Source organism: Gopherus evgoodei, chromosome 7 (genome assembly GCF_007399415.2).
Source record: "Gopherus evgoodei ecotype Sinaloan lineage chromosome 7, rGopEvg1_v1.p, whole genome shotgun sequence".
NCBI classification, from domain to species: Eukaryota; Metazoa; Chordata; order Testudines; family Testudinidae; genus Gopherus; species Gopherus evgoodei.
In genome coordinates, this window is record NC_044328.1 from 108,345,576 (window position 1) to 108,359,141 (window position 13,566).

At 47.4% G+C, this 13,566-nt stretch overlaps 1 protein-coding gene across 1 annotated transcript in view; it reads right to left on the reverse strand.

The window, feature by feature from the left end:
- Positions 1 to 12,847, reverse strand: part of ABTB1 (ankyrin repeat and BTB domain containing 1) — a 39,944-nt gene extending 27,097 nt beyond the window's left edge. Inside the window, exons 1-4 of the mRNA XM_030568325.1 lie at positions 12,713 to 12,847; positions 6,481 to 6,543; positions 4,715 to 4,770; positions 62 to 206 (exon numbers count right to left, since the gene is read on the reverse strand). Coding sequence (XP_030424185.1) covers positions 62 to 206; positions 4,715 to 4,770; positions 6,481 to 6,543; positions 12,713 to 12,768 — 320 coding nt within the window. The 5' untranslated portion in view covers positions 12,769 to 12,847. The remainder of the gene's footprint in view (positions 1 to 61; positions 207 to 4,714; positions 4,771 to 6,480; positions 6,544 to 12,712) is intronic.
- Positions 12,848 to 13,566: the final 719 nt, after the last annotated feature.

The window sequence follows — 13,566 nt, forward strand, 5'->3', positions numbered from 1 at the left end:
GCCTAGTTGTCATAAAGGCTGGGACTCTGAAATGTGCTGAACAGCTGTCCCATCACCTTACCGCTGCAAGAAGACATCGTAATAATCTCTCTTCATGCACTTCGCTGTGATCTGCTTGTATTCCTTCAACACACGTCGGATGGCATCACTCAAAGCCCCATACAAACAACGCTCCCCATCAAAAGTGTTTGCTTCACATTTTGCACCTGCAAAATGGCAACAGGTGTAACACTGCAAGACAGACATAGCACATATACCTCTAAAAGATGGCTCCCTCGCTAAATAGAGGGAATTGTCCTATGGCTGACTATATGATTTACGAGAATCATCATCCCATACAGTATTGGAATTCAATTGCCAACATTAGGCTCCCCACCCATCCACATTTCAAGTTTGACCTCCCACCACTACTGCTCCTTCATGAATGAACCAGGAGATGTTTCGTGTATCTTCTGTGACAGAAGGATCTCGGCCTCAGCCCTGGCATAACACCATCATTCAAGGAGGAAGAAACTCACTGTGTGAATGGTGCTATTAGCCACAGGATACTTAAAGACCAATTTTCTGTTTTACACAGAAAGCAAATGACCCTTTTTAAAGGTGAACTGCAAAAGTTTTACTAAAAAAAGAGAATTAGAAGGAAATTTATTAGATTTCAAGAGAAATTAATAAGCTGTTTAACTGCGTTAAATGCAGCATTAATGAGATATCATCTCCCTGAGATCTTGAACTGCAAGTGCCCTGGTTTGTCTGCCAGAATGAGGGATGTCATGGGTGCCTTAGTACTGAATGGACAGTCACTCATTTTGGAACAGAAAACAGGAAGTTTGAAGGGTGTTTTGGTTTCTTTTCAGAGGTGAAAGTAAGCCGGTCCGGTCCGGTGTACCAGCAAGAGCCAGTAAGCCGTGCTGGACCGCACCAGCTTCCACGGCCGGGATTGAAAGGGCTCTGGGCTGCCCGTCACCGGCAGCCCAGAGCCCTTTGAAACCCAGCCGCGGCTGGGATTTAAAGGGCTCAGAGCTCCCTGCCGCTGCAGGCAGCCCAGAGCCCTTTGAATCCCAGCCGCGGCTGGGATTTAAAGGGCTCAGAGCTCCCCGCCGCTGCAGGCAGCCCAGAGCCCTTTGAATCCCAGCTGCGGCTCTGGCGGCTGGGCTGGGGCCAGGATTTAAAGAGTTCAGGGCTCTCCTCAGCGGCAGGAGCTCTGGGCCCTTTAAATCCCTGCCCCAGCCCCACAAAGCTTGGGGTTCCCCCTGGCAGCCAGAGCCCCAGGCCCTTTAATTTGCCCCTGAACCCCGGGGGGCTCCCAGCCACCTCTTCAGCTGGGAGCCTCTGGTTGATCTAAAGGCCCTGGGTCTCCTAGCCACAGCTGGTGCTCCAGGGCTTTTAAATCTTGAGAGGCCATGCCTCTTCCAGATGAGGCCACGCCCCTCTCAGGACTCTGGCAGTACCGGCAAGTCCTGTAAATTACTTTCACCCCTGTTTGTTTTTAAGAAAAGTTTTGCATTTAGACTTTGGGCTTGTCGATGCTGCCCACTGATCTGGCAGGCAGCAACTGATCCAGCAGAGGTCAATTTATCGTGTCTAGTATACATGTGATAAATAGACTGCTGAGTGCTCTCCCGCTGACTTCGGTACTCCACCAGAACGAGGAGTGCAAATGGAGTCGAAGGGAGAGCGTCAGTTGTCGACTTACCACAGTGAAGACACCACAGTAAGTAGACCTAAGTACGTCGACTTCAGCTATCTTATTCACGTAGCTGAAGTTGAGTATCTCAGATCGACCCCGCGCGGTGTAGACAAGCCCTCAGACTTGCAGATTTTAAGGTCAGAAGGGACCATCATGATCATTTATTCTGACTTCCTGCACATTGCAGGACACAGAACTTCACCATTTCCTGAAATAGACCCCTAACCTCTAGCTGAAATCGTCAAACCATGGCTTAAAGACTTCAAGTTACAGAGAATTCACCATTTAAACTAGTTTAAACCTGCAAGTGACCCGTGCCCCATGCTGCAGAGGAAGGCAAAAACAAAAAACAAAAAACAAAAACCCCAGGGTCTCTGCCAATCTGACCCAGGGGGAAATTCCTTCCCAAACCCAAATATGGTGATCAGTTACACTCTGAGCATATGGGCAAGACCCACCTGGGAAAGAATCCTCTGTAGTAACTCAAAGCCCTCCCCATCTAGTGTCTCATCTCCAGCAGTTGGGGATTTTTGCTGTTGACAGTCGCCGACAGGCCACATGCCATCATAGGCAGTCCCATCATACCACCCCCTCCATAAACTTATCAAGCTCAGTCTTAAAGATGGTTAGGTTTTTTGCCCCCACTGCTCTCCTTGGAAAGCTATATCAGAACTTCACTCCTCTGATGGTTAGAAACCTTCATTTAATTTCAAGCCTAAACTTGTTGATGGACAGTTTGCAGCCATTTGTTCTTGTGTCCAGATTGGTACTTAACTTAAATAATTTCTCTCCCTCCTGGCATTTATCCCTCTGATGTGTCTATAAAGAGCAATCATATCTCCCCTCAGCCTGCTTTTCATTAGGTTAAACAAGCTAAGCTCTTTGAGTCTCTTTACTCTCATAAAGTAGGTTTTCCATTCCTCTGATCAGTCTTCTCTGCACCAGTTCCAGTTTAAATTCATCTTTCTTAAACAGGGGAGACCAGAATTGCACGCAGTATTCCAGATGAAGTCTCACCAGTGCCTTGTATAATGGTACTAACACTTCCCTGTCTCTACTGGAAATAACTCACCTGCTGAATCCTAGGACTGCACTAGCCTTTTTCATGGCCACATCAGACTGATGGCTCATAGTCATCCTGTGATCAACCAATACACCCAGGTCTTTCTCCTCCTCTGACATTTCCACCTGATCAGTCCACAGTTTATAGCAAAAATTCTTGTTGTTAATCCCTAAATGTATGACCCTGCACTTTGCACTATTAAATTTCACCCCATTTCTATCACTCCAGTTTACATGGTCATTCAGATCTTCTTGTACAATATCCTAGTCCTCTTCCATATTGGCAATACATCCCAACTTTGTATCATCTGCAAATTTCATTAGCACACTCTCACTTTTTGTGCCAACATCATTAATAAAAATGTTAAATAAGATTGGTCGCAAGACAAATCCCTGAGGAACTCCACTAGTAATCTCCCTCTGGCCTGACAGTTCACCTTTCAGTATGACACACTGTAGTCTCCCCTTTAACCAGTTTCTTATCCATCTTTTAATTCTCATATTAATCTCCACCTTCTCCAATTTAAATAAAAATTTCCCACATGGAACTGCATCATATGTTTTACCGAAATCCTTGTAGATTAAATCTACTGCATTTCCGTTGTCTAAAAAAATCAGTTATCTTCTCAAAGAAGGAGATCAGATGGGTCTGGCACAATCTACCTTTTGTAAAACTATGTTGTATTTTATCCCAGTTACCATTCACCCCTATGTCCTTAACTACTTTTTCTTTCAAAATTGGTTCTAAGATCTTGCATACAACTGAGGTATAACTAACAGGCCTGTAGTTTCCTGGATCACTTTTTTCCTCCTTTCTTAAAAATATGGAATATATTAGTAGTTCTCCAGTTACAGGGTACAACCCCTGAGTTTACATATTAATTAAAAATCCTTGTTATTGGGCTTGTAACTTGATATGCCAGTTCCTTTAATATTCTTGGATGGAGATTATCTGGGCCCCTTGATTTAGTCCCATTAAGTTGTTTGAGTTTGACTTTCACCTCGGATGTGGTAATTTATACCTCCATATCCTTTTTGCCATTAGCCACCCTGCCACTACCCTTAAGTTCTTCATTAGTCTCATTAAAAACTGAAGCAAACTATTTGTTTAGGTGTTGGGCCATATGTAAATAATCTTTAATCTCCGCCCCATCCTCAATACTTAGTGGGCCCACTTCTTCTTTCCTTGTTTTTTTCTTAGTTATAGAACTTTTTACTATTGGTTTTAATTCCCTTTGCAAGGTCAAACTCTGCTTGGCTTTTGGCAGGTCTCATTTTATCCCTACACTTTCTGACCTCTAAGAGGTAGCTTTCCTGGCTGATCCCTCCCATCTTCCAATCCTGGTAGGCTTTCTGCTTTCTCTTAAATTAGCTGTTCAAGATGCTTGCTCATCCAGCTTGGTCTGCAACTCTTCCCTATGAACTTTTTCCCCCTTGCTTGGGGTGCAGGCTTCTGATAGCTTCTGCCTTTACATAGTGTGTATGGAGCAAGTGTTCAAAAAAAAAAAAATGAGTAGAAAGCCACAAAGGAAGAGAAGGAAAAAGCTCACCAGGTGATTCACTGACTAAGGTGCAGTTCTGACATGATAACAGAATTACACTCCGCAAAAGTCTACTGTAACTGTAGGCAGCCCTCACCAGAGCCTCTAACTCACCAACTTCATGTGGTGAACCTACTGCCACAGGAAAATGACACACACACATACACAAAAAACACTTCCCTGTAGGAAGCCCAAGAAGTAAGTGGTCTGTAAACGGGACATTAGCCAGTTCAGCCTGACTGTGGAGTCCCACAACAGTCAAGGTTTTTTAAATCAGAGGTTTGATTATATTATGATGTAGCTCTGCAGGCCACAGTTGAAGTGGTATAGGCTTCTATACACATTAGCAGCAAATGATAAATGGAAAGCTAGAAGTGGGACAGATACTCGAAGAGAACAGCATAATCTCAACACCCTCTCTTACCACTGGCTAGAAGATAGGATACAAGCTCCTCGTGTCCACAGAGACAAGCGTAGTATCTGTTAATTAAAAAAAAAAAGAAAGTCAGAATTACAACAAGTGAAACCTTTGTTGCTTTGAGAGTGTATCACAATGTCTCAAGAGGCCCTTATTTTCCCCAACAGGCCCCTCACTGCACTAATCTGTCCTTCCATCAGTGGTGGGGTGCTTATGGCCCCTCCATACAAAAGGCTGGGCAGGTTCTGTTCTCAGCACACTCAGGTCCTCTTGGACTGCCAAGAGACCTCAGGGTCCAAACCCTGACTCAGCCCCTTGTAATGCCTCTAGGCTGCCAAACTTGATTCATTCGTTTATTTCATGTGCACCCAGCAATTCCATGCCCCACTGCCCCAAACACACTCCTGCTTCTTCAGTAGGCACATTCATTATTGCATACTTAGAATGCTGTAGGCTCAACCCCATGTGTCAGATGTACAGTAAACCAATGTCTCCAATTCCCTTTTAGGATGGATTTATTTTCCTTTTGGCATCTTTTCACAACCCAAGTATTTTATGCTCCTCTTGCACCTTTAAACTGAAGATCTCAAATTGCACTGTAAATATCAATTAAGACTATAACCCCTCAATGTAGGAGGTATTATCCCTCTTTTATAGACAGATAAAACTGGCCCTTCTAGAAAAGTCCTATAGACTGAAATACATGAGAAGCTTTATACAGGTGTTTTGAACTATCCAAAAAGCTACTGAAGAGATCTCAGACTGTATTCAGTTCTACAGATCTTAGAGTCATTTTAGAATCCTATTGGTGGCTTGGTCCCTACTGAATTCTAGAGGACTTTTCCATCAGGAAACCACAGACAGGAAATGACTTACCCAAGGTCACACAGCAAGTCAGTAACAGAGCTGGAAATTAAACTCATAAGTCTTGACTCCTATTCTCAATAATCACTAGATTATGTACTCTCACTATTTCACCCACGCTGATCTCCCCATCATCTTCCATGCCCTGTCTACCATGCCTCTGCTCTTCTCCCTGGAGTCCCTCCGCAAGCACACTTCTGCCAGGAGGCCTGTAAACCTTCATCCTGCCTTCACAAAAACATCCAAAAATAGTTCTAAACTGTCATGGAACAAGACACATGTTTAGGCTCAACTCGCCTTCAGTCTTATTGCATCCCATCTCCCATCCTTTGTCTATATGCTGCCTGTTTGGATTGTAAACTTTCAGGGACTCATGTTTATTACAAGAGTGCCTTGGGACCAACTGAGATCATGTGTCTCACACACTTTTGGCACTCAAATACCATCACCTCCTTCACCTTTACTGCTTAACTTTTGTACAAGCCTTCTGGAAGATATTTAGTCTTCAGAATACACTGCAGATGTGTCAAGGCACTTTGGAATCAGCATATTATATGCACAGAGCACCAGACTTCAACAGTGAACATGGTATTCTTCACTCCCTGTCCCACACTGTTGTGCAGAGTTTCCGCACACCTTTAAATCAGTCACCACGCCCCACTCCAGAGGTGGAGGCAGTGATCCATTGTCTGCCTTGGGATTCCTCTAGCACTTCCATAGCATGTCCCATTCAGATTATTATACCCACTACCTCAATGGCTAGACAAAGGGGCACCCGGCTGCACAAAATACACAAAGGAGAGAATAAAGTATTCAGCAGAGCATACAACCAGACAGGATTCCTAGAGATCTCCCACCTTCCCCTCACCCAAATATGTCACACTGGAGCTCTAGGCTGTAACACTCACAAAGGGGTACTGTCCCATTTATCTCGAACATTTATTTCCACATCTCTCTGTTCAAGAAGATATCTGAAAGAGAAGAAAGAAAAAGATCGTAAGTCATAACTTCTTCTAGACTCTTTTTATGTCACATTTTCCCCTCTAGAAAATGTAGCTTTGGGTCTGTACAGTAATAACTATCAAAAGGTTCCCTGGATTCTTTAACTTCCAACTGGAAAACCAGCAGAGATGGTTAGAAAGGATCTCAATTTAACAACCCACTTGAAGGACAGCAGCTGTACCCATGCAGTCTGTCTCAACAATACTGCATTGTGGTGTCAGTGCTGGCTTGGACTTGAAGTTCTGATGGTGGACTCAAATCCACAACCTTCTGAGCCTAAGGTGACAAATCACTGACCAAGCCAGATCATTTAAAAAACCACTCCAAGTTCTTCTGCAACAGTTGCTGCTGAGCAATTACTTACAACTGACCACACACACACACAAATCTTAAAACATAACATAGCCAAAACAGAATTTATTTTCTTCCTGCCCACTCCCAGAATTCTCTACTACAGTTGACAACAATACCATCCTCCCTGTCACTAGGGGTTATAATGGACTTCTCTCTCCCTTGCCCCACACATCCAGGCCATAGCCAAACCCTGCCACTTCTTGCTCCTCAGCATCTCCAAGAGCGGTCCTTTTCTTTCCACAGACATCTTCTATTCAGTATCCCATTACAGCCTGCCCTGATTACTGCAACATCCTCCTCTCTGGCCTTCAGAGCACACGTCGGCCCCCCTGAGTCCATACAAAACATTCAAGTCATTTTCCTTGTCCATCACTTAGCTCACATCACTCCTCCCTTTGATTCCTTCCATCTGCTACTGTGCCAAAAAGTTGATTTCTCTAACTACCTTCAAAGCACTATATAATTCTGCCCTTCCTTAGTTAGCCACTACTGTACAGCTTCACATTACCTCCTCATCCGCTCCACTGTGCCAGCATTCCCAGCCTGGTCCACTTCTCCCACAACTGGCTCCATGCCTTCTTTCATGCAGTCCCTGAACCTGGTACAATTTCCAAGAGCTCATCTGCAAGGCCCCACCACCATCCACAATTAAGTCTCTCAAAGATCCACTTATACTGCACTGCTCACAGCAAGGTGTGCTAACTTGTATACAAATGGCCTATTCTTGTTTCCCTAACCTCTATTTGCATTTGTCCTTAGAGTGTGTGCTCCTCAGGCCAGAGGTCACCCTTCTGGAGCATTTGGAAAGGACCTACAATATCCTGGGTACCCTCACCGATAAACAATAAAGTAGAACTGAAGGACATGAAACAAAATTATGGACTCAACTCATAATCAGTGCTGTTACAATCCATAACAAAATTTGGACTTATGGAATACAGTATCTGATTTATCATTACAGTGAGCAAGGAAGGCAAAGCGTCACAAGAGCTGGTAACAGTACAGAATGCTTCCTTTGCTCTCCAGCTGAGCCTGGCTCTTAAATTAATATATCCTCCTCTAGTTTTGTCCAAGGCTGAACAGTATAGTGAACTGATTAAAACAGTTAGCACAGGGTATTGTGCTATGTAACTATGTTTCATGTACAAGGGAGCAGATTTACTTTCAGAACTAAAGTAACTTACTTTAATATTGCTTGCTATAGAAATCACAGACTCTTCTCCATCCCAAATGTTTCTGTTGGGGATTAAAAGGCCTGTTCTTTCTTTTACAAGCATAACACCTGATTTAACAATAACATTGTATCTGCTCATGAGATTAATAAATTATCCATTATTGATATTACAGCAGCACCTAGAGGCCCCAACTGAGACCAGCACTCCATTGTGTTAAGCACTATATACATACAAAGTGGGAGACAATTCCTGTCTCAAAGAGCTTACAATCAAAATACACAAGACGAGGGAAAACTGAGGCACAGAGTAGTATAGTGCCTAGTCCAAGGTCTCCCAGTTGGTTAGTGGCAGAATCAGGAAAATAATGTTGGTCTGCTAACTAGTTCTGGGTCCCCTGCCTAGACCATGCTGCCTCATTACAGGAGAACAGACTTGAGCAATTTTCCCCCAGGACAGATTGGCAGAGACTCTGGAGCAGGGACTGCCTTCCTCTGAAGCATAGGGCAGGGGTCACTAGCTGATTTGAACTAGGGTAAATGGTGGATTCTCTGTAACTTGTAATCTTTAAAACATGGTTTGAGGATTTCAGTAACTCAGCCAGAGAATCAGTGGGTGAGTGAGTGTCTGTGGTCTGCAATGTGCAAGAGGTCAGACTAGATCATCACAACCTTGAAGTCCATAATTTTGAATTTAACATTCCAATGCTTCGCAGAGTTACTTGTACCATCAGCAAAGCAAATATTCAGCCTTTTCTTTAGATAATGGGACTGTGTTATTGATCACCATGCAGATATCCTAATAATCATTTTCCAGCATTGCAGCACATTATACACCTCTACCCAGATATAACGCAACCCGATAGAATGCAGGCTCGTCTACAACACGGTAAAGCTCTGACATGCTGCTCTGAGCAGCATGTTAAGGGTGCTGGGCCAGGCTGGGGCCGATGGGTTCGATAAGGGGCAGAGGGTCTCAGGTGCGGTCAGGGGCTCTCCCGCCCAGGGCCTGGGAGGCAGGAGCTGTGGGAGGGCACTTTTGGGGGCCCCACAGTCCCAGAGTGGCCCTGGGGATCAGCGGGGGGCCAGGAGCAGCCCGCTCTGTTTCGCTTGCCCCAGCCCCAGCCATGTAGCTCGGGGGAGGGGATTTGGGGGAAGGGATTCCCCCCTCCCCCTGCACTCACCAGCAGCGGCAGAAGCGGAGCAGCCTGGTGCCAGCCCGCTCCACACTGCCACCTCCAGTGGAGCTGGCTGGGGCTGGGCTGCTCCGCTTCCCGCCACAGGTGAGTACGAGAGGCATCCTTTCCCCAACCTCTCTGCACTCAGCATGGGTGGGAAGTGGAGCACCATGGCTGGGAGGTGGCAGTGTGGAGCGGGCTGGGGTTGCATCGCTCCGCTTCCCACCACCGGTGAGTGCAGAGGGCGTCCTTTCCCCAACCTCCCCGCACTCACCAGCGACAGGAAGTGGAGCAGCCCAGCCCCAGCCAGCTCCACTCCGCTAGCTCCCAGCCACGGAGCTCCACTTCCCACTGCAGGTGAGTGCAGGACCTTTCCCCAGCCACCCCCCAGTAACACAGCTGGGGCCGGGGCAAGGAAAGCGGAGCGAGATGGGGCCGCATTGCTCCACTTCTCACTGCAGGTGAGTGCAGGAGAGGGCATCCTTTCCCCAACTTCCCTGCACTCATTGATGGCGGGAAGCAGAGCGAAGCAGACTGGGGCTGGGCAGCTCTGCTTCCCACCGCTACCGGTGAGTGCCTGTCGGGGGGGCCGGATAGGGGTCGGAGCACTCAGGGGACAGTGGGGTTGGGTAGGGGATGGGGTCCTGGAGGTGATTAGGGATGGGGGTCTCTGGAGGGGGCAGTCAGGAAACAAGAAACGGGGGGAGGGGAGAAGAAGCAAGTTTGATATACCACCGTCTCACCTATAATGCGGTGAGATTTTTTGTCTCCCGAGGACCATGTTATATCGGGGTAAAGGTGTATTTGCACTGGTATGAAATTATTCTAGCAAGAGACCAGCTGGAGAGAAAAAGAAGACTACTAGAAACAGCTGCCATAGATTGGTTGGTTGTGAATGATGCACACTAGGACCAGCTGATGTGATCAGATGCTTGATCTTTAAAGAAATATATCAAACTATAGCAAAGCCAAATGCATTAGAGTAGAAAAAGACAGTACATCCAACAACTTGGGAAAAACATGTTTATAATTTTAAAAAGTGACTTTCCCCTTTGCATCCATCGCTCTCGGTGTTTTGACTGCTATCTAAAGTCATCAGCTGTTTCAGGCCATGAGGTCTAGCTGATATCCAGGGCTAGATAAATTAAGAATTCTTATAAATTCTAGCTCCCATGCTTTTCTAACCATAGACCCAGTCAGGAAGCAACATAGTAATGGCGTATTATCAAGTCAGATTGTTAAATTTAGGCAGCCCAATGAAATGAGCATTCAGTAACAAAGGGAAAATGGCCTGCTGTGTAATAGGAGAAAGAACACATTTCTTAGTATCCTCTTACAAAATTCCTGGTCCATTTTAGAGTTATTTAATTAAAGCAAAACTGTCTATTAAAATAGAGAGATGTAGAGAGAAATTCAAACATGCTCAAGGTACCAAACTTTACTGTTACATGGAAACTATCCCAGAGCACTTTTTGTAAAGAAAGCACAACTCTGGTTCTAGCTAGCAGGAATAACACTGTTACAGATGCAAGGAACTCCTTAGAAAAGAGAACACAATCTTAAGAAGGAGTTGTTCTATTTACACATCCATTCTTCTTTGTTGTGCATGTGAATATTTCTATATTAATATTTTGTGACATATCTATTTAATTAGAATCTTCTTTAGCGCCTCTCATCAGATATCAAACAGTTCATTCCTCAAAACCAGTGGAAACTAAGCAAGTATTAGCCCAGACAGATGGGTGAGACAGACACAGAGCGTACATCTATACCGAGATAAAGAACCTGCAGCATGGAGGCTCGGGTCTACATTGCAATTAAAAACACATTGCTGGCCTGTGCCAGCTGACTCGGGTTCACAGGGCTCTGGCTGTGTGACTGTTTAATTGTGATGCAGATGTTCAGGCTCCAGCTGCAGCCCAGGTGCTAGGATTCTGCAAGATGGGAGGGTCCCGTAGCAGGGGCTGCAGCCCAGCCTGAGCCCCAGCATCTACACTACAATTAAATAGCCCCACAGCCCAAGCCAGCCACAGGGTTTTTAATTGCAGTGTAGACATACCCTGAAAGCCTGGGTCAGCTGATTCAGGTTCAGGGGCTCAGGCTGTGGGGCTAAAAATAGCAGTGTAGACATTCAGGATCAGGCTGGAGCCCAGGCTGTGAGACCCACCCCTTTATGGGGTCTTACAGCCTGGGCTCCAGCCTGACCCCAAACATCTACATTGCAATTTTATAGCTCCACAGCCCAAGCCCTGTGAGCCTGAGCCAGCCGATCCGGGCCACCTGCAACCCTGCTGCTGGTCTTTTATTGCAGTGGAGACACACATACCCAAAAAGATTAGGTGTCTTGTCCAAGGTCACATAGTGAGTCAGTGTCAGACCTGCGTTAAGTATTCAGAAGTCAGCATTGTACCTCAGAGACAGCATGGAACTAGGAGTCAGGACTCTTGAGTACTAACCCCAGCTGTACAACTGAATCACTGGGGGTGACCCTAGGCAAGGTATTCAACCTTCTTGCACATCTGTTCCTGGGCTGTAACAGGAAAGTGTTGATGCTTCATCCCTTCAAAATGCTTTATGTGCATTAACTTCAACACATCCTGTGAGGGAGTCAGCATTACAGAAATGCCTAGTAATATCATACAACTGCTTCAGCTCAGCCTTTGCAATGCTCCCACCTCTCTGAGCCCCAGCGGCACAGGGAGTGGTTACTGGTTTTACGGAATGGTGAGAAGTCACATAACAAGAGTGTGCCACACACCTACCCCTTCTTGACTCTATACATGGGAAAGGTGCTCACAGGTATCCCACAAAGCAGCAGAACTTACTGGGAGCAGCAAGAGGGACTGCTCTCTCCTGGCCCCTTTCCAGCTGTCTTTGCTGCCAACGATCCCAGCTCCCTATTGCTCTTTGCAACCCCTACCTTCCATTTTCTGCTGCCCCTCCCCACTTCTTTCTCTATGACCCCCCTGGCCTTGGCCACCCCATGTCCTCTCCCCCATTCCCCTTCAGCTCCAACTTCTGCCCCCTCCCTGTGCCCCCAAGACCTAGCCTGTATCCCCTGTGCCCTGACCCATACTGCTCTCTCTGTGTCCACGCACCCCGGCCTCTATCCCATGGGCCCCTCTCCCTGTGCCCCCACACTTTGGCCTGTATCCCCTGTGCCCCTTTCCTGGGGCCCCCACAACCTGGTGTGTATCCCTCGTGCCCCTCTCCCTGGAGCCCCACAACTTGGCCCGGATGCCCCAGGCCCCTCTCCCTGGGGCCCCACAACCTGGCCCGGCCCCTATCCCTGGAGTCGATCCCCCAAGGCCTAGCTGGCCTGTATCCTAGTCCCAGACCCCGCTTCCTGCACCCCCTTTCCCAGCCTCCCCATAAGGCCCGGCCCCCGGTGCCCTTCCCCGGATCGCTCAGGCCCCGGGCCCTGCCCAGCCTCACCGCACTCGGCTCACGTCCCCCTTCTTGCAGCTGGTGAACAGGTCGCTGGTGTCCATGGCCGGGGCGAGGGGCGGCGGCGCCGCATTGGCTCTGCCTGCGGGGCCGGGCCGGGACGGGACTGGCCGGGCCGGGGCAGGCGAGCGGCAGCGGATGTAAACACTGCGGCGGGCGGAGGGGCGCTGACACCGCGAAGCCCGGCCCCGCTCCCCGCCCCCGGCCCGCCCCGGCCCGGCGCTCGGGCGGAGCGAGGGGTCCGAGAACCAACTTCTCGTCCCGGGGCGGGCGGTTCTAGAACGAAGTCGCTCTAGAACATGGCCGCGGAGGGGGGAGCTCCCCGCTTGTTCTAGACCGTGCGGTGCTGCAGCGAGCTCTAGAATGGCTGGGAGCGTTCTGCTCAATGTAGTGCCCCACGGGAGAGGGCATGGCTCTGGAACCCTTTATGTTGTACTGGAGCTAAAACAACATACCCGGCGTGGCTTCAGCCAGCTGTAAAGAACCACAGATGTTCTCGAAAATGGGGGACTGGATGGGTCTGCTCTAGTCCATGATGTGGTGTCTAGAACATGCTCTAGATTAGAACACTGAGCATCTTGGCTCTACTCGACCTCCACACAGTTGTGTGCTCATTGGTCTGGAATATGCCACACAGGCTCTCCAGGCAACATTCTAGATAGGGGTTCTGTGTAAATGCTCAGGAATGTGATGTTCCCAAAAGACTGTATTCAGTTTTCTCATGTACTGTGCTCCTACAAGGCATATAGCTGCGGTCTGTATAAACCACAGCTATCCTGCTTCACTCAAAGTTGATCTTTCAATACCCAAGATCTGACTTTGCTTTGACTATGCACAAAACT